General features: G+C 39.7%; 1 protein-coding gene across 1 annotated transcript in view; it reads right to left on the bottom strand.

Moving 5' to 3' along the window:
- The window catches only part of FAM135B (family with sequence similarity 135 member B), a 217,560-nt gene that overhangs the window by 68,783 nt on the left and 120,919 nt on the right, over positions 1-27,858 (bottom strand). Inside the window, exons 4-6 of the mRNA XM_049819516.1 lie at positions 17,664-17,803; positions 9,535-9,605; positions 7,498-7,671 (exon numbers count right to left, since the gene is read on the bottom strand). Coding sequence (XP_049675473.1) covers positions 7,498-7,671; positions 9,535-9,605; positions 17,664-17,803 — 385 coding nt within the window. The remainder of the gene's footprint in view (positions 1-7,497; positions 7,672-9,534; positions 9,606-17,663; positions 17,804-27,858) is intronic.

Raw genomic sequence — 27,858 nt, forward strand, 5'->3', positions numbered from 1 at the left:
GAAACCTGCCAAAATGTCATCTGTCTGTTGAGGCAAAGTTTAACTGGAAGGCTTACAAATTGTTGAGGTTCTTTAACGCTTTCTGAAGTATGTAATACTTGCAGACAATTTTTATTAGGAATAACGGGGTAATTAGCTACGTCAATTCTTTTTCTGTATTCATTTTTACCAATTATTCCTGCAACCATGCTTATTCGTATGAATCTTGAACCTTGGTTATTTACATGTCCATTTCGACTATCTACTTAATAGCATTGATTTAATATCAACATTTAGATCACCATCCTGTATGTTAACCTTAGCTTTTCTTTGGAGTCAGGATAAAAAAGTTAAAAGAGGTAATGTGTCCGAGAGAATGAACATGTGTGCAGAATTATGAATATTTTCAGTTGAAGAAACAAATTTTTTTTGCCTTTTTTTTTTTTTTTGAACTATTCTTTTGATGACCTTATCCATGAGATGTCTTTATCCTTCAGAGGAGTCTCACAATTCTTACAGCAGCCATCTATGGACACATAATATAGTAAGCTGCCTTGAAAAGTCCAGTTGTTTCCTGTGGTATAGCCTGCAAGATAACATCAATAAAAAATTAAGAACTTTCTGACTCAGAAGTTATATTCAGGCAATTATTTCCAGCAGTCATGGTTATCCTCTATGAATCTGTCCGTGCCTTTCTGATTTATACTTTTGGCCTCTGTAACATGTATTGGAATGAATTGCACATTGTAATATGTGCTGCACTTTCTGGTTGTTTTGACCCGGCTGTTGGAGAATTGAATGTGGCACCTCTTAGTTCTTGTATGGCGCAAATTGTTAAACAATCATTCCCTGTTTTTTATCTTCTTTGGACAATTGTCTAACGTATAAACAAGATGACAGTTCCCTAGCATAAGAAATGCATTGGCCTTGATAAATGTTAATTTAAATGTGTTATTGAAGTAATTCAGAATAAATGCTTTAGGCCAGTTTAATAAAACGTAATATTCCCTTTGAGATTAAATTGCCCCGAAATGAAATAACCTTTTTTTAATTTTTTATTCACTTTTTTCCAAAATGAAGACCTTTGGGGGTTTTTAGTAAGCAAAACTTAATTTCTTCACAAATTGTAGTTTTCAGCAGAATGGGGCAAAAAAATTAACAGATTAGGACCTGAAACTTGCTCGGAGAAGACCTATCTTGCACCATATTAAATGGTTAAACTGTGAAAAACCAACCAACCAACCAAAACACATCATCACTTCATTTCTAATGACAAGAAATTATAATCTTGTGACTGAACCAGGAGTGGCAGTTTAGGAAATGAACTTGCATCCCATTGAGGCTGGATCCTATGGAGAAATCACTTCTTTTTTCCTCAGTCCCTTATGCATAAAATATTACTGATTTAAAAAATGAAAAATATAAGTAAGTCCCATAGAAATAATACATCTCAGAATCAAACTGTCACATTCTCCACTGACTCCACTGTTTTCATTTCACCAGGAACTTCCTTCTAACTCCCACAGATCAGGAAAGATGTAATGCACAACATTGATTTCCCTCAGTGTTTAACTCAAAATTTTAATATGGCTTTTGGCAAATTACTACTGGCATGTGGCCACAGGGTACATGAATGATATGCTGTTTATTTTTGAGAATAATATATGGATTTTTACAGACTGTGCTCCTCTAGACATGTTTCTCTCTTACACAAAGAGTTTCACTAATGTTATAATCAGTGACTGTAAAATGCTCTGAGCATCTTGGGTAAAACTGATAAGATTTATTAAAATAAAATTTGTAATGGAAACAGATATCTCTCCCTAGATCCAAGAGTCAGAGGAGGAATCTGTTTTGAAATGTCTAGTGATTTTGATTGCTGAAAAATGTTGGTTCATTTGTCCTGAACTTAACCTTAGTTGCTATAAAACCTGAAGTAGGTAAAGTCATGTGGTGATATTTATTTATTTATGGGTGGGATTTTTTGTTTGTTTGTTTTTTGGCTTTGGTTGTGGGGTTTTTTTGGACTCAGAAATAGTCAGGTTTTTCTTACGTGACTTCTCAGCTGGTAGCTCAAGAGAATGGCATGTCAAAATGGAGGTTTATCTTTGCAGATACTTAACAAACAGTAATAAAAAAAAGAAAATTCAAAGGAAAAATCATCCAGATATTATGCAAGAGTTCCAAGAGGAAAAAAAATATAAACCAGTATTCTTTTAATAAACATATTATGGAAGCAATAGCTCTTTACTGCATAAATATTCCATTTTCTTTCTACAGATTAATTTATTTGCAAATAGGGTGGAGAGGGAAAATAAGTCATGAACTTTACTACCCAGAATTACATCTGTGGCAGTTTCAGATATAAGCTGCCCATTAGTAGGTGCCAGCTACGCTTACAATTGTAGAAAAATTGACCTGCATGGTCTGCACCCAGATTCAAGGTGCACAGGGTAGTACAATGTGTGTATCACATATAGATATATCAGTCATGCTTTTGAGGAACAGAAGAATGCCTGGGAATAAAAGAATTTAGGCAAGAGAAAATTGCTCAAGGATTGCCAGGGTTGTCCTGGTTCATCAGTGCAGTGGAGCAGAGCAGAACTAGGTCGTGCCTGAAACCTTTAAATACCCCGTGTCCCTTTGATTCTGTTCCCTCTTCCCAGAGCAGAATAAGCCCCAGGTACTGAAAAATTCAGTATCTGTGTCTTAGTTTCTCCACTTACAAAATTTGTATTATATTATTTCCCCATCTCAGTTGCCACTAAGATTTCTCGTTTCTCATACAGTGATTTGGACGTGGGCAATGAAGAATTCAATGTTAACAAGTAAAATCCTGAAAGGCTACTTTGTTTTTCATATAGACATATGTGTGAAAGTGGGGAAGAGAATAGAAAGTTGACGAAAATACAGAAAGCTAAGGAAATAAAACCCCTTTCTTGTGTAGACAAGAGAAAACAAGTTTGCCAGGTGCCTGATGAAGGATCTCGCTTATCTGCAGCAATTTCAAGTCTTGATTTTTTTTTCCCTTGGTGTTTTGTTTGGTTGGTTGGTTTGGGGTTTTTTTTTCAGATAGATTGAAAATGTTTTCAGCTGAAGCCCAAGAGCCAAAGTAAGACTGCAAATGCTTCATCGAGTGAGCTGGATTCTGCACAGTCCTTAGATAAAGCATAGCTTTGGGTAGACCATTCTGTACAGATCGTAGCAGTCTAGTGCTGAAACACAGCTCTTACATTTCCAGAAAGCTTTCAGTGGAAGAAAGTATAAATCATCTGAAGTGACTGATAAATTTTCAGTAGAAGTCAAGCCAACCAGATCCTGTTGTCCATGCTGCTTAACAGGAAATACAACATAAAGGGCATTGGTTTTGGTGCAGGAAACTATGGGCATGTGTGTCAAACTATGTATTGGGGTACTTGTTTCAGAGATTATTTACAAGCTTTATTTTTACTTATAAACAGTAGCATATGCTAACTCCTCTTGGGAAGGAGTGGTGCAGAGGTCTATGGAATTAATGAAGCGGATAACCATGTTTCTTGTTGTTTGCTTTCTAAATGAGTCCAATATAAAAAAGGCACTGAGATTGCAGCATGCCTGAGACTAAGCAGACCTGCACACCATAGACATAGATGTATTCCTTTGGGAAAAGCAGAAGTATTTCTTGAAGTCTGAACTATGCTGGAGCAAAGTGCCTTTTCTAACAGCTGATGCTGGACTAATAATGGCTGGTTCTACTTATAGACTGGACCAGTTGCAAAGCCAGTGACAAGGAGCTAAGGGAGAAGTCAATGCCTCAGGCCAGAAACCAAACTGATCCATACAAAACAGAAAATGAGAGTCCAAAAGCTCTACCTCCTCCTCACCTTCCTCCTGCAACAGCCTACTCACATTTAACCTCTGGAGCTTAGGTAAGAGAATAAAAAATGTATTTAAGCAGTTTGTAGAGGTCGGTGCACTCAGCAGAGGAGTACTCTCAAGCCTGAACGTCATTTACTTTTTCTGTTTATCTTTTGACAGACTTGCTAAGATCATCTTCTGTCATCCTGGGTAAAATGAGGTCGCCCTTTACTTTCCGAAGAGAACTGTCATTTCTGTGATGTTAGGAGACGTGCCAGCCAACGCCTGCTCTATATTCCCGTCTATTTCTCCCACATCCCCAAAGTCTGAAAATACTGCTCTGTGATCTGCAGCTGCCAAAAGCGTTCAGTGCAGACACCACCACCCTGCACAGCAGCTGTCGCTGTGGGAGAGCAAGGGGCTTGGGGTCTGCAGCAGCACAGCTTGAGCTCTGTGTTTTGCAAGCAGTGGTGTGACAATGTCCTGCTGTGCCTGGTGGAAGGGTTTGGATGTAGGGAAAGACACAGGTGAGGGGAGCAGTGTTTTGGGTCGAGACAATAGCTATCACAACCACTGCACCCTACTTCCTTGTTCTCTCCTATTATTGCACTACTGCATGGAAAACCAAAGTTTTGGACTTGGCCCCAAGCTGTCCAGCTTCCCCAGCCACTTCTGGGGGGGATGGTTAGAGAAGTCAAACAAGCCTAAAGGTCAAAAAGTTAGAATTTTTAGCTAAAACTCTGGCTCAGTGCTCTGTAAGGACAAGTCAAACCCACCCAACCCCTTCGCTGCTGTTCAGAGTCCGCTCTGCAGCAACATTTCAGAGGGATGCACCTGTTCAAGGAGCCAAGAGAAGAGGTGATCCAAGCCCCAAAGCATCCCACCATGCTCCTGGTCATCCCAAATGTGATTGCTGTAGAGATAACAGAGTTGGAGGCAAGTTGACTGCAAGTCTTCCTCATCACCTTACCACCCAGCCTCTCACCTCCTTAGTAAATGCATAAAGCCATTAGCAGTTGGCATGAATTGGGACCCCATTAAAAAGCTGAGGGTTATACTCTCTAGAAAAGCTGAATCACAAAATTTCCATCCAGAATCCTGCAAAGGGTCCCAGAAACATGATTTTCACTCATTCTCAGTTTGGTAAGAGGTGAGGCCTTCAAAGTATCAAACCTAATGTAATATTTATTATATAAGAATTATTAACCAGGACAAACATCGATATCAAAATGTTCACTTGTCAAAAACCAGGATGTAACGGAGGCACCCTGGCAAGGTTTGCCCAACAGCAGCTATTTGTGGGTGTACATTACCCTGCAGGGAAAGGCCTGAATCGGTCTTGCTGGTTTCCCTACTGTTTTCACTGTTTCAATACAGACAACAGGGAAGAACTTTGGGGAAGAGTATCTGATTTGCCAACAGAGATAACAAAACATGAAAAGCTGAGTCCACAGGGCTTATGTGAGCAGATAGTTGTGCTTCAGGCAAAGTTGTTTTCCAGGACAACTTCAGGACAGCAGTGAATTTCAATTTTACATAATGCGTGATCTTTATTTTCAGGGTAGGTCTAGCACTGTTGTCGGTTTACATTCAAGTGTATACATATGTGTAGAAACAATGTGTATATACATGTAAAGTACATACTATGATGGGACAGCTCAAGATAGCAAATCAAAACACAGTGAAATACTTCATAGATATTTTTTCCCAGACAATGTAACTCTCTGGTGTTTATTTTTTCTATACTGTGACAAAAAAGACTTTCCAGTCATTCATTAGTTCTATTGTGTTACAAAAATAAAGATCTGATTTTGCAATTAAACTTTTTTTTCTATGTTCCAAGTAAACCCCAATGATAAGTGGCAAGCAGAAAAGCTCTGAGCTGTGACAAAAACAAGTAAGTTTTAGTTGGCTGGTTTTGTTTCAGAACACTTGGAACTGGCATTTCTTTTGCACTGGTGTCTTCACCCTGATTTATATTTAGAGAACGCATGATATAAAAACTCTTTGGGTTTTGAATATTTATCAAGAAGAAGATAAATCTTCAGTATCACTTTAAAATTATTTTACTAGCTTACAAATGAGACTCTATATTGTGTTGTCAAAAATCTTCATTCCACTGCATTAAGTAAAAATATCGTATACTTCATAAATATCCACAAAATAATATTTTAAAAGCTGTACTAATCTGACTATGGAACAGTTGCTCATCACGAGATTTATGCCTAATAACAGTAACAAGTCTCTGCAGCTCCATTCATTAGAGGATAACAAAGCACTGAAAACAGTCATTAAGCCTGATAACTACTTTTCTTTCATCCTTTTATAGAGTAGAACAATGGGCAAATTATCTGAGCAAAATTATCTGGTTAGAAGTAGTCTGTTACAATCTAATTCACTATTTAAAAAGTCAACACATAACAGGAGAGAGATATGGCAGTTACCTGTAACTCAGCAGCAGAAGAAAAGACAGATATGTCAATCTGATCTACTAATATGACTCGCATCAGTGTCACAACTCAGCCTCTTAGAATCCTAATTCATTGTATGGCGTTGTGTACAAGCAATGCCTTTATATAAATGGTGAACTGAAGCAATGATGTATTAAGACAAAACACAAAACCTGAGAAAAAAAGAGTCTGCAGGTTCATCTTTTCTTTCTGACACAGTACAATTTGCTCTTTGCACAATATTTGACAAACTCAAGAGTCTCCTGGTCATTTGGTAAGCAGCAAGACCTTGCTGGAGTAAGGGAAGCTGAACTTCGCTGAACACTTGTCCTGGTGGGATAGAGTTCATTTTCTTCCCAATATCTGGTATAGTGTTGTGATTTGGATTTAGGATGAGAATAATATTGATAACACTGTGGTGTTGATAAAACACTGTGGTCTTTAGCTGCCTGCCGGTTAAACCACGACAACACTGCATTTTGCTTCAGGACCAAAGGAGTTCCCTCCCTCTCAGCACTCTATCTCATGCAATGACAAGATTGGACACAAAGTAAATTGCCAGAAAGACCTTTGCTTCCCCTCGCCTGCTCTAAATATTAGAGGATATTGACCTCCAGCCCTGTTTTATTTGAAGGAGTTCTGAATTATTTTCTTGTCATTACAAATCAGATAACATAAATCACACCTAGACCCCATGGCAGCTAGTATTATACTGCTGCATGGTTAAATCAGATGATGCTGCAAAGAAAAAATTCAACGGAGCCTTATCCAGTACTGACTCATGCATACCTCCTTCCAGCCATATTATGAATTATGCTAATGCACAGAGGCCACAGATGAGATTAGAGTCCAACTGTCCTAAATGCTTTAGAAAACAGCAGGGGAAAAAAATATAAATGCTCTTAGTTGCTTTTAGACTAAAGAGGAAAAACAGCCAAGAAGAGAATTTTCACTTTCTTCATGTTACAGATGGGGAATAGAGAGATCGAGACTAATCAAAATTTCTGAACCTCTTCCCAAAGATTTTGCTAGTTTCTGATCATATCCCTAGTGTCTTATCAAGGGAAAGAGCCTGTGTCAGAGGCTGGCTCTAAACCCCAATCTCCAGAATCCTAACCCAGGACCAAAATCTTCAAATTAAATTATTCTCTCTGCTTCTCCTATATAATAAGCAATGAATTCAGAAAAGGAATCTCCTCTGCCTTTCGACAGACATTTCTGTGGCCTTTACCTGATCAGAGGCTGGTGTAATGCTACCAGCGACGCATGCACCGTGACAGATATCACTGACAGGTGGAAATAGTCAAACATGACAGGAACATGGTGGTGCAGACCTCTCCGGGGGTGGAAGTGAAGACACAGTGTACGGCTGCTGATCATGGGGATCACTGGAACATCTCTCAGCCTGGAAGAGAAAGAGGTTTACAAAGGTTGGTGAGAGCTTGAGTTGTCACAGCCTGTGACATGCTACAGGCAGCAGACTGGGAAACGGCTTGAGGTGAATTTTTATCACTTCCCAGCTTCATAGGGGTTTACATTACTGATGTCTTGTGTTGTACTTGTGCCTAGCATAAATATAAATATACATATACATACATATATAAGTCCAAAAATAAATAACAGATGTAGATATAAATATACTGTATAAAAGAACAGCTGCGATGTAAATCTGATTTCCCCTGGTGATTTTCCTTGATGTCCACCTATGCAATTGTTCTGGGGATATTAAGAACTAAGGGGCAGAAGGAAATGCATTTAGCAAACTGCTCAGCTTATTTGAGTGTTCATGGCCAGGACAGCTCACTACTTGTGATTTTCAGTGTAGGAACAATCAACTCAGGCAATCTATGAGTTAGAAGCAGTCCTGTGTCAGAAAGAGATGAAAATATTCAGGGTACATTTCCAGATAGCTGATCGTATGAAAAACTTTTTGCAAGAGGCCAAAAAAAGAGTAGGTGAAGTAACTGCAGAGAAACAATACAAGTTGGACCGGCTTCTCCATTTTTCATTAAATAAAAATGAAGACTTTAATTTAAGGTTTGATTATAACTATTCCAGGATAACTTTCCTAGTGTGCAGTCAACCACATGACATCTGAATGACCTATGGGGCAGGAGGCTAAGATGTAAACCTGGAGCATGCCTAACCACATCCTCCCAATGCAAGTGAAACTCACTTCTAAAGAACTGTTTTACAGAATTAAAGACGCTTCTGAATCCAGTTGCTTCCCAGAGCTGAGAAAACCTATGATGAGATGGTCGAGTATGATGCATGGTTAGTGTCAAGAAGTGTTTCAATGAGATTTGCAGTATATCCTTTTCTAAAAAATCACTGCTTTTTTTTTTTAATGGTAAATTGGATCAATAATTCAGATGATAACAGAAATTAAATGTATGTGTTAGAGCACAATTTCATAACTTGAATGTTTCAGTCCTTTTTATTTTTGGCTATCACTTAATGGTTGTTTTTTCTCTTTTCTAGACCCATCAGCATCACAGATAATGAGTGATGGTCCAGTCCCACTTGCCTGAGAGAACAAGTATTCACTTTTTGTATCTTGAAGGTAAAGGAAACTTGTTCTTGAAATTTGTTTATGTGCCCTATGGATATGAATAAAATCACATGAGGACAATCTTAGCATGAAACACAGCTCAAATGATTTCTCTGCACCCCCATAAAATGCTGCTGAAGTCATTGGAAGCCTTTTCTGTGCTTCAGTGAGGCTGGATAATGTCTGGATCACACTTTCTGCTATGTCTCAGGAAGGGATGCAACTTCCACTTCACCTAAGACTATGGAATCCAATGCAGTTGGAAGAAATCAAATTCAATGGGAAGAGTCTTTCCTCCTAAAATATAGAGACAGCTTTAGTTCTTAATACAAGAAAAGCGCTTAGCATGTTCATGTACCCATCTTGAGCCAGAAAATACTTTGTTCTCTGCTGAGATAAATGAATTCCTGAACCACAGCCCCTGCTTACGTGGAAGTGAGTGATGATATTCCCTTTGACTTTAATAGCAGCAGACATAGAGCAACACTTAACACCTTTGAAAAATTCACACGTAAAGAAGAAAAAAAGTTGCTTTAAAGAGGAGTATGAGATACACTCTTCAAATACAGAGAGAAGAAACAGAAAGACTTCAACACTGAGGCAAAGGAAAGACTTATCAAAGCTATCCATTTTTCTAAAGGACTCTCACTTCATCAAAGTAATTTTCCAATTGAACAAACCCCTGCGTTACTAATTGAGGTTGAAAACGGCACTTACTGTTGTTCGCTATCAGTAAAGTGCAGGTCCAACTTAAGCTGAAAATCTGCCTCACTCAATGCATCTTCCACCTACAAAGAGAGAAAGGTAAGGTTACCTTTGTAAGTTGGCACCTACAACACTGAAGGCAAAAGTAGATGGGTTTGTCTGATAAGAGCAAAGGCAAAAATAGGCAGCGACAGCAGCACCCCACCACAGTGGCAGAAAGGAGCAAATGTGACAGCAAGTCAAGGTAACTACTGAAGGAGTCAGAGGGAACCAGAGCAGTCAGAGGTGTTATCTGCTCATGGGTGTCCTGTCATGTCAAAAAAAAAAATCACTTCAGACAAGAGTAACCAGAGTGTGTAGAGCACTGCATTTGTCAGAGGTTTGCTCTTTGCACACTGAGAGTCGGCAGAGTATTTCTAAAGCCACGGTCCCTCACTGAACAAGTATTCATTTGGGTTATCTTGTCAGCTGAATGAGAACAAGGACTAGATTTTCTTGGTTGAGAAATAGCAATGAATCCTTTGGTTACCTACCTGTAACTAATGCAAGATTCAAAGTTTACTGTTTAAAACAATCAGAAATGGCTCAAATAATTCTGACAATTTCTCTTCTCTCATCATTAGCCTTTTAGCTTGTTTCTCAGCAAACTGAGGCTTTCCTGCCTCCTAGTCACTCCTCCTTATCCTTGACAGATTCATGGAGGAAGTTTATCAAGGATTCTTATCTAGACCATATTCTTTACAAATTTCAAAGGCTTCTGCTGTTTTTAAAGCTTCAATTAACAGAAGTTTAACTGTTCGCTTTGTTGCAGGGTGCTGAACATGTTTATACACGGTAGGATTCAACTTGCCAAAACCACTGAACATATCATGTGTGATCATAAGCCGACTCACTAGTACCTTCATCCAATAGGTCCCACCAGCAAGATTACCCTTCTTTTATTGTCAATAAAAAACTTTAATTGGGTTTTATGAAACAGTATGTGAAGGGAGCTGTCAGGTTTTTAGCTTCACCTAAGGAAAGGACTATGTTGGACAACATCCCACCTTGGCACAGTTGAAGTAACTGTTACCAATGGAAATAAATAAATTAGAATGGAAAAAGGATTAAATTGCCCAGCACTTTCTCCTTTACTCCTTTGAAATGTCTTTTCTTCCCCAGCAATGTAGAAAAAAAATTTTATTTATATCAACTTAAATGGAAATATGAACAAAAAATTATTCATTTTATTACCAAAATAAGTCTTTTTCTGTGAGTGTAAGCATCCTTTATTGTATACCAGAGTACAACAGAAGATGCAAAGGAATGCAGGTAGAAAAGTAGAGTTGTTCACTGGGGATAGGGTATTAGAAATAAAACTTATTTTTACCCAATTTTTGCCACAAAATGGTGAGGTAAGACATCTAGGTTCCGTCTTTTGTCAGTGGAAAGCAACAAGCAGATGTATACAGTGAGCTGAGCCATCCTGAGGTACATATCAGAAAACGATAATTGATTTCTATTTGTGCTGCATCTTTCCATTGACAATAGAGCCTAGAGAAATATCTTGGTCTAGATACACTTCAATTTCAGATGGCTCAAATTAGGCAACATGAATTCTACTTTCTTGAGCTCATTAGCACGTTCTTAAGAACAGATTATGCCAAAAATGCACTGAAGGCAATATCAGAGGCATCTAGCAAGCTCTGACAGGTAGGATCTATAAAATATACAACATAAAACATGTTTAGTGTCATGTTTTAAGCCTAGCCTTTAAAAGGGCACGACGAGGCTGCTCACTCACTCCTCCCCCATGGCTCCAGAGGGATGAGGAGAAAATATAAGGAAAAGCTCGTGGGTCAAGACAAGGACTGGGAGGAATCACTCACCAGTTATGGTCACAGGCAAAAGACAGGCTCAACTTGGGGAAGAAACAAAATGAACTTAATTTACTATAAATCAAAACAAGGATAATGAGAAGTAAACCCCAAATCTTAAAACACCTTCCTCCAACCACTTCTTCCTTCCCAGCTTTCTCCACCTCCTCCCCCCGGCAGCACAGGGGGACAGGGAATGGGGGTTGGGGTCAGTTCCTCACACCTTGTCTCTGCCGCTCCTTCCTCCTCAGGGGGAGGACTCCTCACTCATCCCCTGCTCCACCGTGGAATCCCTCCCACAGGAGACAGTCCTCCATGAACTTCTCCAACATGAGTCCTTCCCACAGGCCACAGTTCCTCACAAACTTCCCTGGCATGGGTCCTTTCCATAGGCTGCAGTCCTTCAGTCCCAGCCTGCTCCAGCACAGGCTTCCCCAGGGAGCGGTGGCCATCTTGTGGGGCATCCATCCCCCTGCTCCAGCGTGGGCTCCTCTCTCCCTGGGCTGCAGGTGGGCATCTAGCTGTTCCCCCACTCCCCTCCGTGGGCTGGGGGGGGGGACAGCCTGCCATCTGGTCTCCCCACAGGCTGCAGGGGCATCCCCTCCTTCCTCACTGACCTCAGGATCCGCAGAGGGGTTCCTCTCACATCCCACTCCCCTCACTCACTGCAGGTTCCCCTCTTAAATCTGTTCTCCCACAGGTGTTACCACCATCACTGACGGGCTAGGCCTGAGCCACAGGTGGATACAATTTGGAGCCTGGGAAGCTTCTAGCAGCTTCTCACAGGAGCCACCCCTATAGCCCCCTCCCTTGCTACAAAAATCCCCACCACACAAACCCAAAACATTTAGCTAGGTTTTTCCAAAGATGAAGCTCCCTCTACAGTGTACCTTTTTCTGTTGAAGCAAGAAAATTGAGAATCAAGGATTGATTGTACTTTGACAAAATTATCAAAGATGTAAAATTTAAACCCTTCTGAAGTAATATGGTATTTCTTCTAGCATGACCACAGGCACAGAGATGTGAGGAGAAAATTCCAGCTTCTGTTCACTAAAAATGTGCTTTCCCTTTTGTGTTTGTCTCAAAACACCTGGAAGTATGTCTTTCAGAAAAATAAAAAGACTTTTTCCTTTTTAACGAATTGTTGTCACTAAAAATCACAGTTGCTGGCAGTTGCAAAGGAAATAATCATTATTGAAGCTACAGACTGAATTTAAAGTAGGAATGCAACTCAAGTATAGTGCTTCAGACAAAACACACCTCATCCTCCAACAGAGGGGATGAAATTTTGGGTCTGTGCCTAATACTGCTGAGCAACTGTCACTGAAATCTGAGTCTGTGTTTAAAACAAGTTCAATAGCTAGTGACACTAGCTCAAAACACCTTGAGGCAATGAGCAGATGTCTGAGAGACTTCGAGATATTCATCACTGCATGGGGTCATGCATTAAGGTGCAAGTATAGGATATTTTTAATCCCAATAATGTATTGAAATCAGACTGCTTTGAATAGTGCAAAAACCCACATAAAATCAAATCACAGTTCTCACTACAGCAATTACATATTTTCCTTTGTTTATTGGAAGTGTAAATATTAAGATGAGTGAAAATTGGTCAGTTGTTCCAAAATCGCTGGACTCTTCATGAGAAAATATTATTAAAAGGCTTATGCACAGGTTGAGACACACCAGAATTATGTGTGGTAATTACAAGACACAAGTTACTATACAGCTTTGATAGCTGCTGGACTTTCCTGTGTTTTACTTTTTTTCACTTACTAGAACCACAGGTGCATAAGATCCTTTACATGGGAAAAAGCAAAATGGCTCTTCCATAGCTTATACAGAAGAGGCATTAAAATTTCTATCATTCCTCAGTCTCCTGTATGAAATAATAGTGTCTTTAAATGAAATATGGGTTGCTTATTTTAGCAATACTGGGACTATTATGACGTTTTTCACAGTTATCATATACAGACTGTATAATTTTCCAAAAGTTTGATACACTATCACATTATTTTTTTTTAATTACCTTATTTTCTCATGAAGAAAAGTTTTAAATTTTCACACCAAACTACTTAAGAAATCAGCCTGAAAAATTTCTCTGGAATATAACTAGTGTTTGACTGGCTAAACCAAGCGGTTTCCTCCTAGGTATTCTGTAAAGGGTCTTGCATTTTCTTTTACAAAATTCTTTGACCTCTCAGCTCTGTTAATGATTAAAATCACAACTTGTGAAAGAGAAAATAAAGATCTGTGTTTGTGGAAATACATTCATACTAAACAAGGAATGTCATTCTGTTCTGTAATATTCCATACACCCAAATAAAAGTAAGGGAAATTCAGAACATCTGACCTCTGGGCAATATTATTGCATTTCACATGCTGATCTTGTCTCCAGTCAAAAATAAAGACAGACAGTTCTGAACAGAAATTTTGAAAGCTTTCTTTGAAATAGTACATGCAATTCATTCTTTCTTTTTTTCCCTCTAAAATCAAACAAGACTGAAATTAATTTTGTCATTTCTCATTTGATTAATTTTTCATTGTTTGCATCAGCTTAATATTACTTTGCATTTTTTTGCAACATCATCTTGTGTCTTGTGGAAAGTCTGCACATTCAGTATCCTGTTCTCTGTTGCTGGGGTTCGCCTACATTCCCCCTAGTGCTCCCACCTTGGGCCTCATAGCTTGTGCAAAAAGACCCCCTATTCTTCTGTGAGCACACACAATTTTCCAGAAGGTGCTGTTCAGAGTCTGACTGTTTTCTAACCTCTGCCTCTCTTGTCAAAGGACTGTACTGTTACGGAAATTCATTTTATTAAACACTGTTTGGAATCTGTGCAATAGAAAGTATTTGTATATGAAAAGCAGAAGTTTTTTATACAATAAAAAGCATATACAAAGCACTCCAATTTCTGTTGAACCAGCCTGGAATCAAGTGCATTGTTTCAGTTTTGAATTCTAATTTTTCAGGTTTACATTTACATCTTTAGCTTAGCTTTGAAAAGGTGCGAATATACTTAGAGCTGAACTTTCCAGCATTCTTGTTACGTACTTCCATAATATGTAACCATTTAGCCAAAATGTCAGACTGAATGATCTGGATGTCCCATCTCACTTAAATTTCTCTGGAAAGTACAAAATCTAATATACTGTGATATCCCAGTTTGCTTCGCTCTATCCTCTCCCTGCTGCAAAATTGTCCCTGAATGGAGCCAGGAAGCAAGGAGACGGACAAGTTACCTGTTTTATTGCTTGATGAAAGAGGCAGAGCTCTTGCTTTAATAAGAATGAAAGCTAAAGCTTATGAAAATAAATTAGACTTCTTTGTAACACCGAAGGCTGCTTCAGCCTGCAATATTGTTTCCTATGAATTCAAAGAATGATGCATTCTGGGATAATATAGAAAAAGGCATCTAATAAACCAGAGAGTTTTAAAGCACCATTTATATGGTGAAAGGTATGCTCAGTGCCACTTCTAGGTGGATAATTGAGGCTTCTTCCATTTAATGCCAGACAAAAAAAAGATGTATATCTATACTTAAACTTATCTAGGCTTATGCAAGAGGAGGGGGGAAAAGCCAAACCAAACCAAGCCAAACCAGTATCAAATGGACATTAGGTTTTATTGTTTGGGTTTTTTTGTACAAGTTTCGTTTTTTATTGTTTGGGGTTTTTTTGCTGAGCATATCTCAGCAACTTGTCTCAACAAAACTACCCTAGCACCATGAGGAGAAAGCACACTCCTCCCTTTTTATAATATTTGATAATTCCAGTTCTGACAGCAGAAACCACATGGAGCATATGAACTCAATACTTCCATTACCCAGTCTAACTTGCTTGTCTCTTTATCATAACTTCCATTTACAGAAAAAGCAACGACCAGATACTTCACCCTCAACCAACAAAACTCACCATAGCACACAATTGGCACAAAAAGGACTCACATCTGTTGTGTGTTAAATAAGTTAAGAAGTTTTGAACAGAGATAATATTTAAAACACTTTACAAATTTCTAGGTGTTTTGCCAATGCCACATTGCAAGGATTGCATCCAACATATGAGATTATGTGGCAGAGATGCAAAACTGTCTTTGAAGAGTAGTTGTGGATACAGTAGGTTTCTTCTGAGCACGGTGCCCAGTGGAATGGCACACTTTGGTCTCTCCCATATTGAGATCAAATTTGTAAAATTTTGGAGGACAAGATATCAAAGCAGAAAAAAGAGGCCTGGAAGCATTAAGCAGAAGTCAATTCTGTTAATCTGCTGAACACGCAAAAAGTTTTGCAGATGTTTATTTTTTGCATTTGATTCTTTAAAGTGTCTTCAGCAGCTCATCTGGGACCAACAGACCTGTTTATCCTCTTATTCTACACCTGTGAAAACCCAAAGCAACTTCATCATACAGAGATAATGGAGTTTTCTCTGTGCAAAACCATTCTGTAAGTATAGAATTGAGCAGCTGCCTTTTTCCCAAGGGACCTCCTATGAAAAGACAAGTGTGATGCACACAGCACATCAAGAGTCAGAATGAGTTTTAGCTGTGAGGAATCTTGTGGGATTTTTTTTTTTTATTTATTTATTTTTCATTTTGTGAGGTGCACAACTTTCCTGAATATTAAAGCAAAAATCATCAGAAATCATCCCTGCTCAACACAGCAGAAACTGCTGTAATTTGAGGGGAGGGACTTTCAGTCAGAGATGTTCCAGTGAGGAAGGATAAAATTAATATTCAATTAAGCATGTTGGAACATTTTTCTAACGAATATTGATAAACTTGCATTTAGTAATTTTTCATATAACACAAAACAACAGTTTGAGGGAGGAATAAATTGATGACACTATGTTAAAAAAAAACCAGCAAACAAACAAACCAAAACAACAACAAAATAAAACACCAAGAAGAAAGTGAGAGGGAAAGGGAAGTATGTGAAATAAGCTTAACTTAGGTTCTCCAGCTGTTTTAATTTAGAGCTCTATATAACCCATGGATATGTGTGTTGAAATAGGACAAAACAAATTTTCAATCTCTTTATGTTCAAATACAAAGTTATACAAGGAAGGACAGGTGAGCACCTCTGTGAGTTCAACACACAGCATTTAATTCACACTGGCTGCATAACCTGGAGGACCTATTTTTGATGGCATGTTGATTTTGCAAAAACAGCTGATGCCATGTGTCTCTCATTACCACTGAAAGCAAGTACTAATGACATATATTTTGTACCAGCCCTTGTGCCGGCAAAGCACAGCGATGACACATTGGCCCAGGTCTTAGTGCCATTCTACTGTGACAGTTTCTCCCCTTTCTGTTTAAGAGTCCAATAAAACAGTGCTCTCCATACTCTAAGATTGCTCCTCTCTTGTAGCTCCTAAGCATGGGAGTTATCACTGGAAGACATTAGTTTCACATCAGTAAAAGGAAGCCAAAGGCGTCTTACAAGATGGGTGGTTCAGATCATGTACTTCCCTTGTGTAGGTGCTCGTGTTGTTTGAAGGAGTTCATGACAAATGAGGAGAAGGATCCCAATATGGACCTATTCTAGATGAGGCGTAACGGAAGGCAAAGGAGTTGTATGTGGACTACAGGAAGGGTAAGCTCCAGCAACTCTGCCATACACTCCTGCAGTCAGAAGCACTAAGGAGAAAGGTGAGGAGACCTCTGAGTGGTGGAAAGGGACTGAGTAGCTTGGTCACAGTATTGTCATTGCTGTAGCAAAAACCAGTCACAAGGAGAGAGAAGGAGGAGAAGGTAGAAGTAACAGATGGTAGGAGTAGAAGCTGGTCCTAGAAAGATGCCAAAGATTCCCACTTTTCTCAGGTGACATTAATCTACACATATGTAGAATGAGCGATCTAGCGCACAAATGTCAAATTAAGGTCAATACACTTGAGTTTCTGATATACTGATTTACCAGTATATGTCAACACTGGAACGCCAGGGTGTAGACTACTCATCTTAACAGAGACAGTGTAGAGGGTCTATCTGACTTAATGCAGATGTTTATAGTGTCACCATTTACAAATAAATAAATCACCCCAGGCACCCTTGTCAGTACAGATAATGATAGGTTCAGGACAGTCAATCTCCTTCTAATGCAGATGCTGGTATTTGGTCAGAAAAATCATGACTTTACCTCCACCAGCTACATTGATGAGACCAGTGACAGCACAGGGACCCCATGACAACTTCCCCAAAGGAGATATTTCTGCAATGGACATCTAAAGTTAAGTAAGAGCAATCCCAGCCCTCCTGGTTTTTATGTGCATCCCAAGACAACTCACCCTTTCGCCATCCAGAAGCAGGTGCACTCTGAAGTTCATTGATTCATTAAGAATGATCTCTTCATTTCTGTACAAAATCTGAAATATTCTGCTGTAAACGTTGTTTTCATGAACACAGGCTGAGCAAAGGCTGGAATCACCTGCACAAAACACAGACAGACTCCTGGTGTGATTTCTGCAGGGAGGTTATTTTTTTCTCCTACGTTTTCACTTCAGGATTATCTAGGCCAGTTGTATTAGTACTTTTAATTAACCACTTTCATTCTCAATAATTAATGGTAATGGATCGGATTGTTATTGTGGGTTGCAGGTTCCCAAACATGGTATTTATAGAAAATAAATGTTAAACTGTAGGCAGGCTGGATTTCATAATGAGAATAGCTGACCCTGCGACAGCACTTACCCTATTAATTTTATTTCTAATGAAAGCTAAGGTATCAAATGTCTCCTGGAGAGGTTTGCTACTCAGCACCATGAGGACTGTGGGTGTTCTCCTATGAAATTTCATGTTTTATCTGCAATGGGCATCTTTCAGAAGAGGGAGTTTTCTTGTCATCTCTGGTGCTCTCAGAAGTTACTATCTGGGAGGGGGGGACAATAGCCAATAGCAGATCTCAAATGTAGAGCCTGGAAGTACAGAGGCATCTTAAGTAAAAATACAGAAAAATAAAAAAAAAAAAAGCAGCCATTTTTTCAAGATGCTAAAAGTCCTGTGGAATCCTTCAGGCCCTTGACCCATGTGAGAGCTGTGAATTTGGACCATACAACTGGGATTAATCTGAGGAACTCAAGAACCAAACCCCTACCTTTCTCCACATTGAATGCATTCAATAGCTTCATATGTGTGCTGATATATCACATCACCACAAATGAACTTCACGTAAACTCAGGTGAGATTTGTCCTTCCTAACTTCTAGATGTCTCCAGTGTATTTTATTTTGGTTACTATGGAGCCTATGGAATTTAAATCATCATTCATCTGACAAAAAAAAAAAAGTTCATGGTTTAGACTGAGGCAAATTTTTGCTTGAAGTCCACTGCTTATTGAGTAATTCTTTCATTAACAATAAAACAGTGTGACTTGCTTTTCTGTACAAACCCACAATGGATGCAGCAACATTTACTACAGTGAATTCCTTCCAGAGGAGCCTGTGATGACCGTGTGACTATTTAATGAACAACTGAGAACCAGAGTTAGGTACTTTCAAGTTGTGTCTTGGCTGTTAATCACAATCCCCTGTTAATTCTGCTTCCATAGCCCCTGAGCAACAACTTCCTGCAATATGTACTCAGAGCTAATTTTGTCGCTTTCCAGCACTCAGTGCTGTAGGAATCTGAACTTTTGAAATATAGTCCATTAGCAGATGGCATTTTGGAACTCTCCTGACAAGGTGTGCTTAAAAAAGGTGTACTAGTATCAGTCCTTCAAAGAGCGACAGATCTGTGATCATCATCAGGAAGCCAGCAGGCACATGCTTTTTACAAAGAATAGTTTTTCAGAAGGTACTTCTGGGAATTTGGGCCTTTGCAGAATTGTTTTGAGTCCATGAGCTGTGGCAGGATAAAAGTCCAGGTCAGAAAGTCTTAGGGACTGCTGGTTTGTCAAGAGTTTCAAATCAGGACCAGTCTATTCTGCTCTGCTAAAGCTACTGCTTTGCGTTTTAGTGCAAGAATCATACATAATTTGCAATCATAAGTCAGTGAGTGAAGACTAACAGGGGACTAAAGATTTCCTGAGGTAAAGGTTGGTTAGGGGGGAAATAAAAAAAAAAGAAGATAAAAGACTTTTTAAAAAAATATGGTGGGTTAACTCCAGCTGGAAACCAGGTGCCCACCAAAGATGCTTTATCACTCCCCCTCCTCAAGTGGACAGGGGAGAGAAAATATCTCATGGGTCGAGGTAAGGACAGGGAGAGATCACTCAACCAATTACCATCACGGGCAAAACAGACTCAGCTTGGGGAAAAACAACTTAATTTATTGCCAATCGAACCAGAGTAGGGTAATGAGAAATAAAGCCAAATTTTATAACACCTTCCCCCCACCCCTCCTTTCTTCCCGGGCACAGCTTCACTCCTAAATTCTCTACCACCTCCCCACTAGTGGTGCAGGGGGATGGGGAATGGGGGTACAGTTAGTTCATCACATGTTGTCTCTGCTGCTCTTTCCTCTTCAGGAGGAGGACTCTTCACCCTTCCTCTGCTCCAGCATGGGGTCCCTCCCACAGGAGACAGTCCTTCACAAACTTCTCCAACCTGGGTCCTTCCTATGACCTGCAGTTCTTCATAAACTGCTCCAGTGTTGGTCCTTTCCACAGGGTGCAGTCCTTCAGAAGCACACTGCTCCAGTGTAGGTCCTCCACAGGGCCACAGGTCTTGCGAGGACCCGGCTCCAGCTTGGGGTTCCCACGGGGTCACAGCCTCCTTCAGGCACCCCCTGCTCTGGCGTAGGGTCCTCTCTGGGCTGCAGGTGGAGATCTGCTCCCCCGTGGCCCTCCCTGGGCTGCAGGGGGACAGCCTGCCTCACCAGGGTCTTCCCCAAGGGCTGCAGGGGAATCTCTGCTCCGGCGCATGGAGCATCTCCTCCCCTCCTTCTGCACTGACCTGGGGGGCTGCAGGGCTGTTTATCTCGCATTTTCTCACTCCTCTCTCCCACTGCAGTTTCTGTGCCCCAGCAACTTTTTTTCCCCCTTCTCAAATTTGTTCTCCCAGTCACACTACCACCATTGCTGATGGGCTGGGACTTGGCCAGCAGCGGGTCCATCTTGGAGCCAGCTGGCATTGGCTCTGTCGGAGATGGGGGAAGCTTCGAGCAGCTTCTCAGAGAAGCCACCCCTGTAGGCCCCCTGCTACCAAACCTTGCCACACAAACACAATACAAAAAAAAAAAAAAAAAAAAAAAAAAAAGAAGTACTAAAGGCCCCTATAGACATGTGAATGGAGTTTTGTCATTATAATGATTAGGTTTTGTGGTGCCAGTCTGCTGGAACTGGAATAGTGCAGACAAAAAGGTAGCTTCTCAAAAAAAAAAAAAAAAAAAAAAAAAAGGGTGCAAGGGGAAGAATTGATTAAATACCAATATGACAAATAAGACTTGAGCTAATTAATTAGCAGGACCATAGTGCTGTCATGCAGACTACATTCAAACCATTTTCCTATTACTGACTTTTACCAAGCACACGCAGGAACAGCCTGTGTTTCACCCTGCTATTGTCTTCCCATCACATGTCCTGCACAATAGCTACGCATAAGTCCAGGCAGCCTAGATAAATACACATTTATTTCTTGTGCTACACCAGTTAGGCTAGAATGTTTCAGCCTGATTAGCTCTTCAAAAGCATGCAGTCATATTTATTTTAATTTAAACCTCATCATATTAGAGACACTGCAAAAATCATATTAGAGGTATAATGCATTCTTATTCCTAGTTGGCAGACAAAGGAAGCTTTATGTTATTTGATTTGGATATTGATATACTGGTACTCTTCTAGAATGGAAAGTTTAATGTCATTTTCTTTTCAAACACAGTCCTGCACAGACCACTCCTACTGTGTAATTGCTTTAGGAGCTGGATTTGCAAGGTGACATAAAAAGTCATTGCTCTTGTTGGAAAGGTCGAAGTCAAAGACATGCTACAATGCTTAGGGTTGTCTCAAATCCTTGTGAGTGAATATGATACTACAGGGACAAAAACTGCTCAGTTTCAAGCAGAGATTCACCTTTGCAGAGATCTGACAAAGAACTATAGCAGATGAGTGTCTAATCATCTCCTAAACACAACCCATCCCTGCCTATTTTAATGGCCAAAGCCTGCTTCTTTTCCTCTTAAAGTATGACATAAGGCTGTGGCAGGAGTTATCTCAGAGGAACACTTGGCAGCATGAAGATGTCTTGGTAATGCTGACAGCAATGCAGGCATGCTGCTCTCAAAGCAAAGGGGAACGACAACATCTCCATAGATATTGCCCTTCAGGCAGCAGCACTCACTGATGTATTCTGTGCTTTAAGGTACAGACAGGGACCAGGCTGTACGACTGTACTCGAGCTTCTTTCACTAACAAGAATTGGTACCTGCACCAAACATACTCTTTCTTAGTCTGCTCCGTAAAAACATCATCATCCTGGTAACTTTTACAAACTTCCCCTTGTTCCTGGGATACCTTCTGACACTCATGTCTCTCTAAACCCACAGACTTGTCTGCTAACAGTCTGTGGCAATAAGGTTGGCATTTGCCACAGCTGACATTGTTTAGAGACGGTTGCTGGCACGAGACATAGCAGATGCACCCCGCATTCACACAAGCACCCCTGTCCTTTGGCACAAAACAAGATGGTGTGAGAGAGAAGCTTGAAACTATGGCTTTTGCAAATCTCTTTCTAGCATAACCTCAGTTATGCAAATAGCTCTGAGCTGTGACTGCACTGCTCAGAAGCCACATGCAGCCCAAGGAAGACAGACATAGTGTGTGGAAACTGCTGGGAGCTCTCACTCCCTGGTGAGCTGGAGCTAAGGCTGTATTGACCTGCATGTAGCTCTTTATTCCATAGTTTCAAAGGCTTGACCTTTGGTGAACTCAACAAGGAAAGGCTAATTTTGTGGTAATGAGCTTTTGCTCAGTAAATTTCCTTGTTAGGAGATTTATTTGTGACACTTGCAGTGTTCCTTAAGCTAGAAGGAATCCTATTTTCTTGTTTCCTTTTCCTAAGTAACTATTCCATTCACTGCTTATCTTCCTTGAGTTTAATAGGTCTTCAAATTATCTGGAAAGTAAAAGAGCTCTCAGGGCTGTAAGAACCATCGTGAACATGAACAGGACAGTTGTGCTCAACAACCATTCACTTAAGAGAATGAGAAAAGTCTGTTGACGCATCTCTCTCTTTCTGTTCTTTCCACAGCAAATACACTGTTACCACACCACCACCCCTAGCAATCCTTTTACAGACTATTGAGTAATGGCATTTTAAAAAAAGGAAGGGAAAAAAGGCTCTTTGCAGTTGTGCACACTATCATACACATAGCATAGGCTACCTGTACAGACCAGTCAGTATATCATGTCCTGCTTTCCCACTGTCTCCATACCCAATTTACAAAACTCTCCCAGATACACTCTATCCTACCTAATCTTCCCATCTGGAACTTTCTATAGATGGATATTTTTAAATGTTATTGCAGCATATCATACAGGAATTTTTCATCCCTTTAAAGAATCAGGAGAAGCTTTGCTATTGAGATGCTGGAGGCCCCTGAAAAAATCTGTCCAGGTAATCTTATAAGGAATGAACTGATGGTTAGGTGATCTGTAAACAAATTTGTTTCTTATCTTCAGCCTAATTTAGTGAGAAAAGAAACTATATTGTTCTGACAACCACTGCCAGTAGGATGGCACGGGGCGGGGGGGGGGGGGGGGGGGGGGGGGGCTGTCTGTGGCAGATGTGCAAAAGTCCCTGAAGAATGGAATAAAAAAGAATAGAAAAATTAGATGGGATAGGATAGGATAGAGTGTAACAGAATGTAACAGAAGAGAATAGAATAGCTTTGCATAATGCCTCAGACCATATAATGAGAGTTGGGATAGGAAAGTAAGAAGAAGTAAGCAATGGATAAGAAAACCTGGGTTAACCTTTTCAAGAAAAAGCACTGGAATCTGAAGGACACCACCAGAAACCACAGTCCCCTACAGAGACATGTGACATCTGGTCAAACTCACTTAACCATAGCTTTGCTGCTTGTAGTGGGTCTAATTTGATAAAGTTGATAATGAAATCAACTTTAGTTGACTAATGTGGTACTCTATTTGTGTTTTGAAGGTGTGTGATATGCCAGAATAGCTTGCCCTTTTACTTGAAGGACTCACTGGTACATTAACTGAAAGTATTGCCTGGCCAGGCTGGCAGCATCCCTCAGCTGGTTCAAAGCTGTGACAGGGACCTAAATTTTCCTGGTTTTCAAATGTTCTCATTTGTGTTATTTCCCCCGGCAGCATCCTCACACCACTTCTGTTCATGTGATGAGAGGAAGACATTTCTAGATGAAAATAATCAAAGATGTTGATAATATTGTGCAGGTCAGAACTGTTCCCCTGACTTTTCTATGATCCTAATACACACACCAGATAGATTAGCACTCCTTCTCCCAAACTCCACTGGCCAATTATCCCAACTGTCCTCTCCAGATATCCCACTTTCTTAATTTTTTCAACTCTGAGTTCTTATAGCATCCTTCCTCTGCTTTCACCATGCCTAAATTATGTCCCCTCTTCCCTTTAAATCTCCTTTATTTAAACCATCCTTTACTTACTTATTTTTTTAACCTCTATAAAAATAGTTTGAGATGTTTCATAGTTGTTCTATGTCAATAACTTTTCCATGGAGCAAACAAACAATGAACTCACCTTGGCAGAATCAGCTGACAATGACACGCGCATATCTCAACCTCTGATTTCTGTCAAGGAGAGACTTTGAAATAGCATTGTCTTGGTTGTGGCTAAGACTTGATGATGAATGATTTTCCCAGAGCCACCCAAGTCATATGAACCCTTGCTGTCTGCAAAGTAATAGGATTGGCCAGTTTTTATGCCCTCTGCAATCTGTTTGGCATGCAAGTGATTAGCATGCTCCAATCTTGACAACTAGATGCTTTCCATATTATGCTTATATGATTTTCCATGTGATTATTCTTCCTCCTGATGTCTGTAACTGACAAAGAAAACTGGAATAAATGTTAACCACAAACCTTTTCAAGGATGGTAAGCATCCCGATCTAAGACCCTAAGATTTGCCCGAAAATATTAGTATAACCTGACCTTTGAGAAATGCTGGAGTTTGCTCATATTTATTTTTTCAGGGCTTTAAAATCTATAAATGCCTAACTGTACATTCCATAACTCAGAATTTGTACATGAGGTAATGTTCCTATGATAGGAGAGTACCTTCAAAGCCATGAGTGAAAGGCAGTAGGTTTTAGGGAGTTTCTGAAGAAAAAACAACAGTTAGAAAGGAAGAGGTTCTCGGCTGTAGTACTACAGAGACCATGCACAGCGAGTGTGATCATCATGACATCATTTTGCATTACTTTTTAACTTTGTTTCCAACAGGTACTGGAAGCACGAAGAAAGCATTGGAATTGGGTCCGTGGTTTATTTTAAAATTTATCACCTTGCTAAGAATAGCTTTAAATAATGTTAGATTTCTGTAAATAACAGGAACCATGAGACTGAAATGAAACGTGAAAAACTGTGTTCTCCAGAGGAAACATGTTAAAACCTCCTTCACAGCAAATTTTCTCCTATACAACTTTTCTGTTAAACTCGTAGGACTTCACTACAGCTTTGCTGAGAATTACAGGGGATAACATCATACTTATATCCCTCCATTACCTCTGCTTTTAGTATATTTCAGCTTTGGGGTTTGACAAAGAAAGAGCAGAGATAGAGTTTACCCTGACTCTGTCCTCTATTCAGTAGCCCAGAGAAGTAAAACTAATTACTACTCTTTCAAAATAAGGAAGGAGGAAATGTGACGACTCAGTCCTGACAGTCTGCTGCTGGAGAGATTACATCGCTTCCTATCCCCCACGAGAGGCAGCGAACAAAGAAAGCCATATTTTTAAATTCTAAATATAAAATTACAACTCCAGGGAATACAGCCTTTTAGAAATATGACTTCAGGTTTACATCCTGCTTTCTCCAGGACTCTTTCTCCATGGTTTATTGAGCATTGTATGAAAGGTCTAAAATGAACGGGGAGTCATTATACAGTCAGGAAAAAATCCATATGGAAAACAGATCTAACTTCACATCTAGCCTCTTTAATGCTTTTATGACTATAGCACTGGAAACAAGATAATTACTCAATTGCTGGCAACTTCTTGAATCTTGCTGTCTGAGAAAAGCAGTATTATTATGCTGCTGTTCAGATAAATGGAAAAGCAGGGTTCTGCTAAGTTTTGCTTTAATGAAAGAGATGCTCTTCAATAATGTGGGAAAATCAAGATGATGCAGTTGTAAACAGAGCTTTACTGTAAATATTTCTTTATGAATAACAATGCACACTTAAACATTTGTATTTCAGATTAATTCAGAGCCACAAGAAGCACATCGTAGTCTCTATACTTGGGTTCCCACACAAGAAAATCTCAGAGACTTATGATACCTTTAAATGCAGACAGATTCATTCTCCCAGGTCACTCGTGCACAGACGGATGAAGGGCATTGCAACACACTCACTTGAGAAAGAGATGTGAGCGTTTTGAAACCTTCCTACCCACAAACCTTATGTTACTACCCACACAGACATGTTGTGTCAGCGGTTCATGTGATCTTTCCTAATCTGCTTCAGTGGAAAGTCAACTGTTGGTAAATCACAGCAGAAAGCATTTTAAACTGAGCTAGATGTCCTCGCCCTGATGCAAATTGGAAGCAATCACATAGTCTATTAACATAGGTGAACAGGGAGGGCGATAATAAATGGGTATAGATAGCATTGCCTTCAAAATCTCAGTCTGGACTAGCTGTAGCCCATCTACTTGTAATATGAGTGATCTCTACAGCACACATTGTCCTGGTTGGTACTGTCATAAAAATAACCCAAATCTGTCTAGTGGAGGACTACCTACCTCACCCATCCAGACACACATTTCGGGCTGTCCTGTCTCTTGGTCTTCAGCATTTGAAATTCCCACTAGCATCACAAGAAGGGTTGGTTCTTGTTCAGAGTCCCTACAAAATAGGTATGGATTTTCTAATTTCTAAGTTTCTTTGTCTTCTAATTTCTTCTACTGTTGACAAAATTCTTAAACACTTGCAGGTCACGCTAATTTTGCTTTTTTTTTTTTTTAAATAATTAAGACATGTGGGCATTCCTCGAATGAACAGTGTGCCATCTTGCTAGAACCTAAGCACCATAATGCAAAATATAACCAAAGGAGACCAGAAAGCTTGTGCAAATAGCCCTGTTTATCTAACTTGCTTTTTTTCCTTTACCATCTGTTGGAGCCATATGCCTTCTTAAATAAGACTTAATTATAGGTCTCCACCACAACTAATCAAGTAGTGGTAACTGTTGCAAACTTCAGCTGTAAATTTCATTTTTCTTTATAACAATTCTGCCCCAAACCAGACACTGAGATTGTTGCCTTTCTCTGGTTTTCTGGACTTGGATACACAGTAGTTACAGTTGATGCACACATGTCTGTATTAACATATGGGAGAAATTCATAACAAGCTGGAAAAATAATAAGAGCCAAAGTACAGTTCCCACCAAGTACATTAGGAAGAGTGACTTTGGGAAAGAAAGTGACTGTGTCTAATAAATATCCACTGACATGTACTGTAGCAGAGCTCTTCGTGTTTTCAGTTTTCCTTCACTGCCCCTGTGCTGTTGTACTGAGTGAAAGAGAAAAGAAACAACCTTGTCACAAAGTTATCTGGCTTTTAGCACTGAAGAACTGGAGCAAAGAAGGATTCAATACTAAAATTAAATTTGGAAGAGAGATTCCAGCCCATTTAGAGAACAATAAAACTCCTAATGAGATAAAAAAACCCCCAAGATTTCACTTTCATGTCCAATGGACATTTGTATAAATGTCCATTTGTATAAACGTCAATTTACACCATTCAGGGAAATGCTTTATAACTGCCTCAAGTGTCAATGTCACTCTGCATTGCTGTGTAATGTGAAAGGACTGAATGATAAAAATAATTCAGTCCTAAATATGGCAAATGAAGAGTTGAAGTGCCTTTTAAAAACCCCAAACACTAAACAGCTCTTTCAGCATCACAAGACTGGCAATTTCAGACTGTCATACTGACCTTCCAGGAAGTTTAGAACTGTTCTGGCAGAAATCAGGTTTGTTTTTGTTGGGTTTTTTTTTTTTTTAAAAAAAAAAAGAAGGCACATGGAAAATAGTATGTTTTAAGATAATTCATTCCAGCCGTCAGGTAGTTGTTGCCCATTACAACTTCCGCAACTTCTTTGTAAATGAGTGGTGCATATAGAAGAAAGAACACTTCCAGCATTTCATTTCAGCTAGTCTTTTCCTCTGGCTACCAATGGTAAGATTTCCTTCCACTTTTCTCACCACTGCTCACATGTTTTGACAGCTGGATCACCACAAATGTTTGAAGATCCAGATATGTAGGAGTTAAAATACATACAAAAATGTGAATATATGTACTTTACAGACACTTCAAGCATGG

Source organism: Accipiter gentilis, chromosome 2, assembly GCF_929443795.1.
Source record: "Accipiter gentilis chromosome 2, bAccGen1.1, whole genome shotgun sequence".
Classification (NCBI taxonomy): Eukaryota; Metazoa; Chordata; class Aves; order Accipitriformes; family Accipitridae; genus Astur; species Astur gentilis.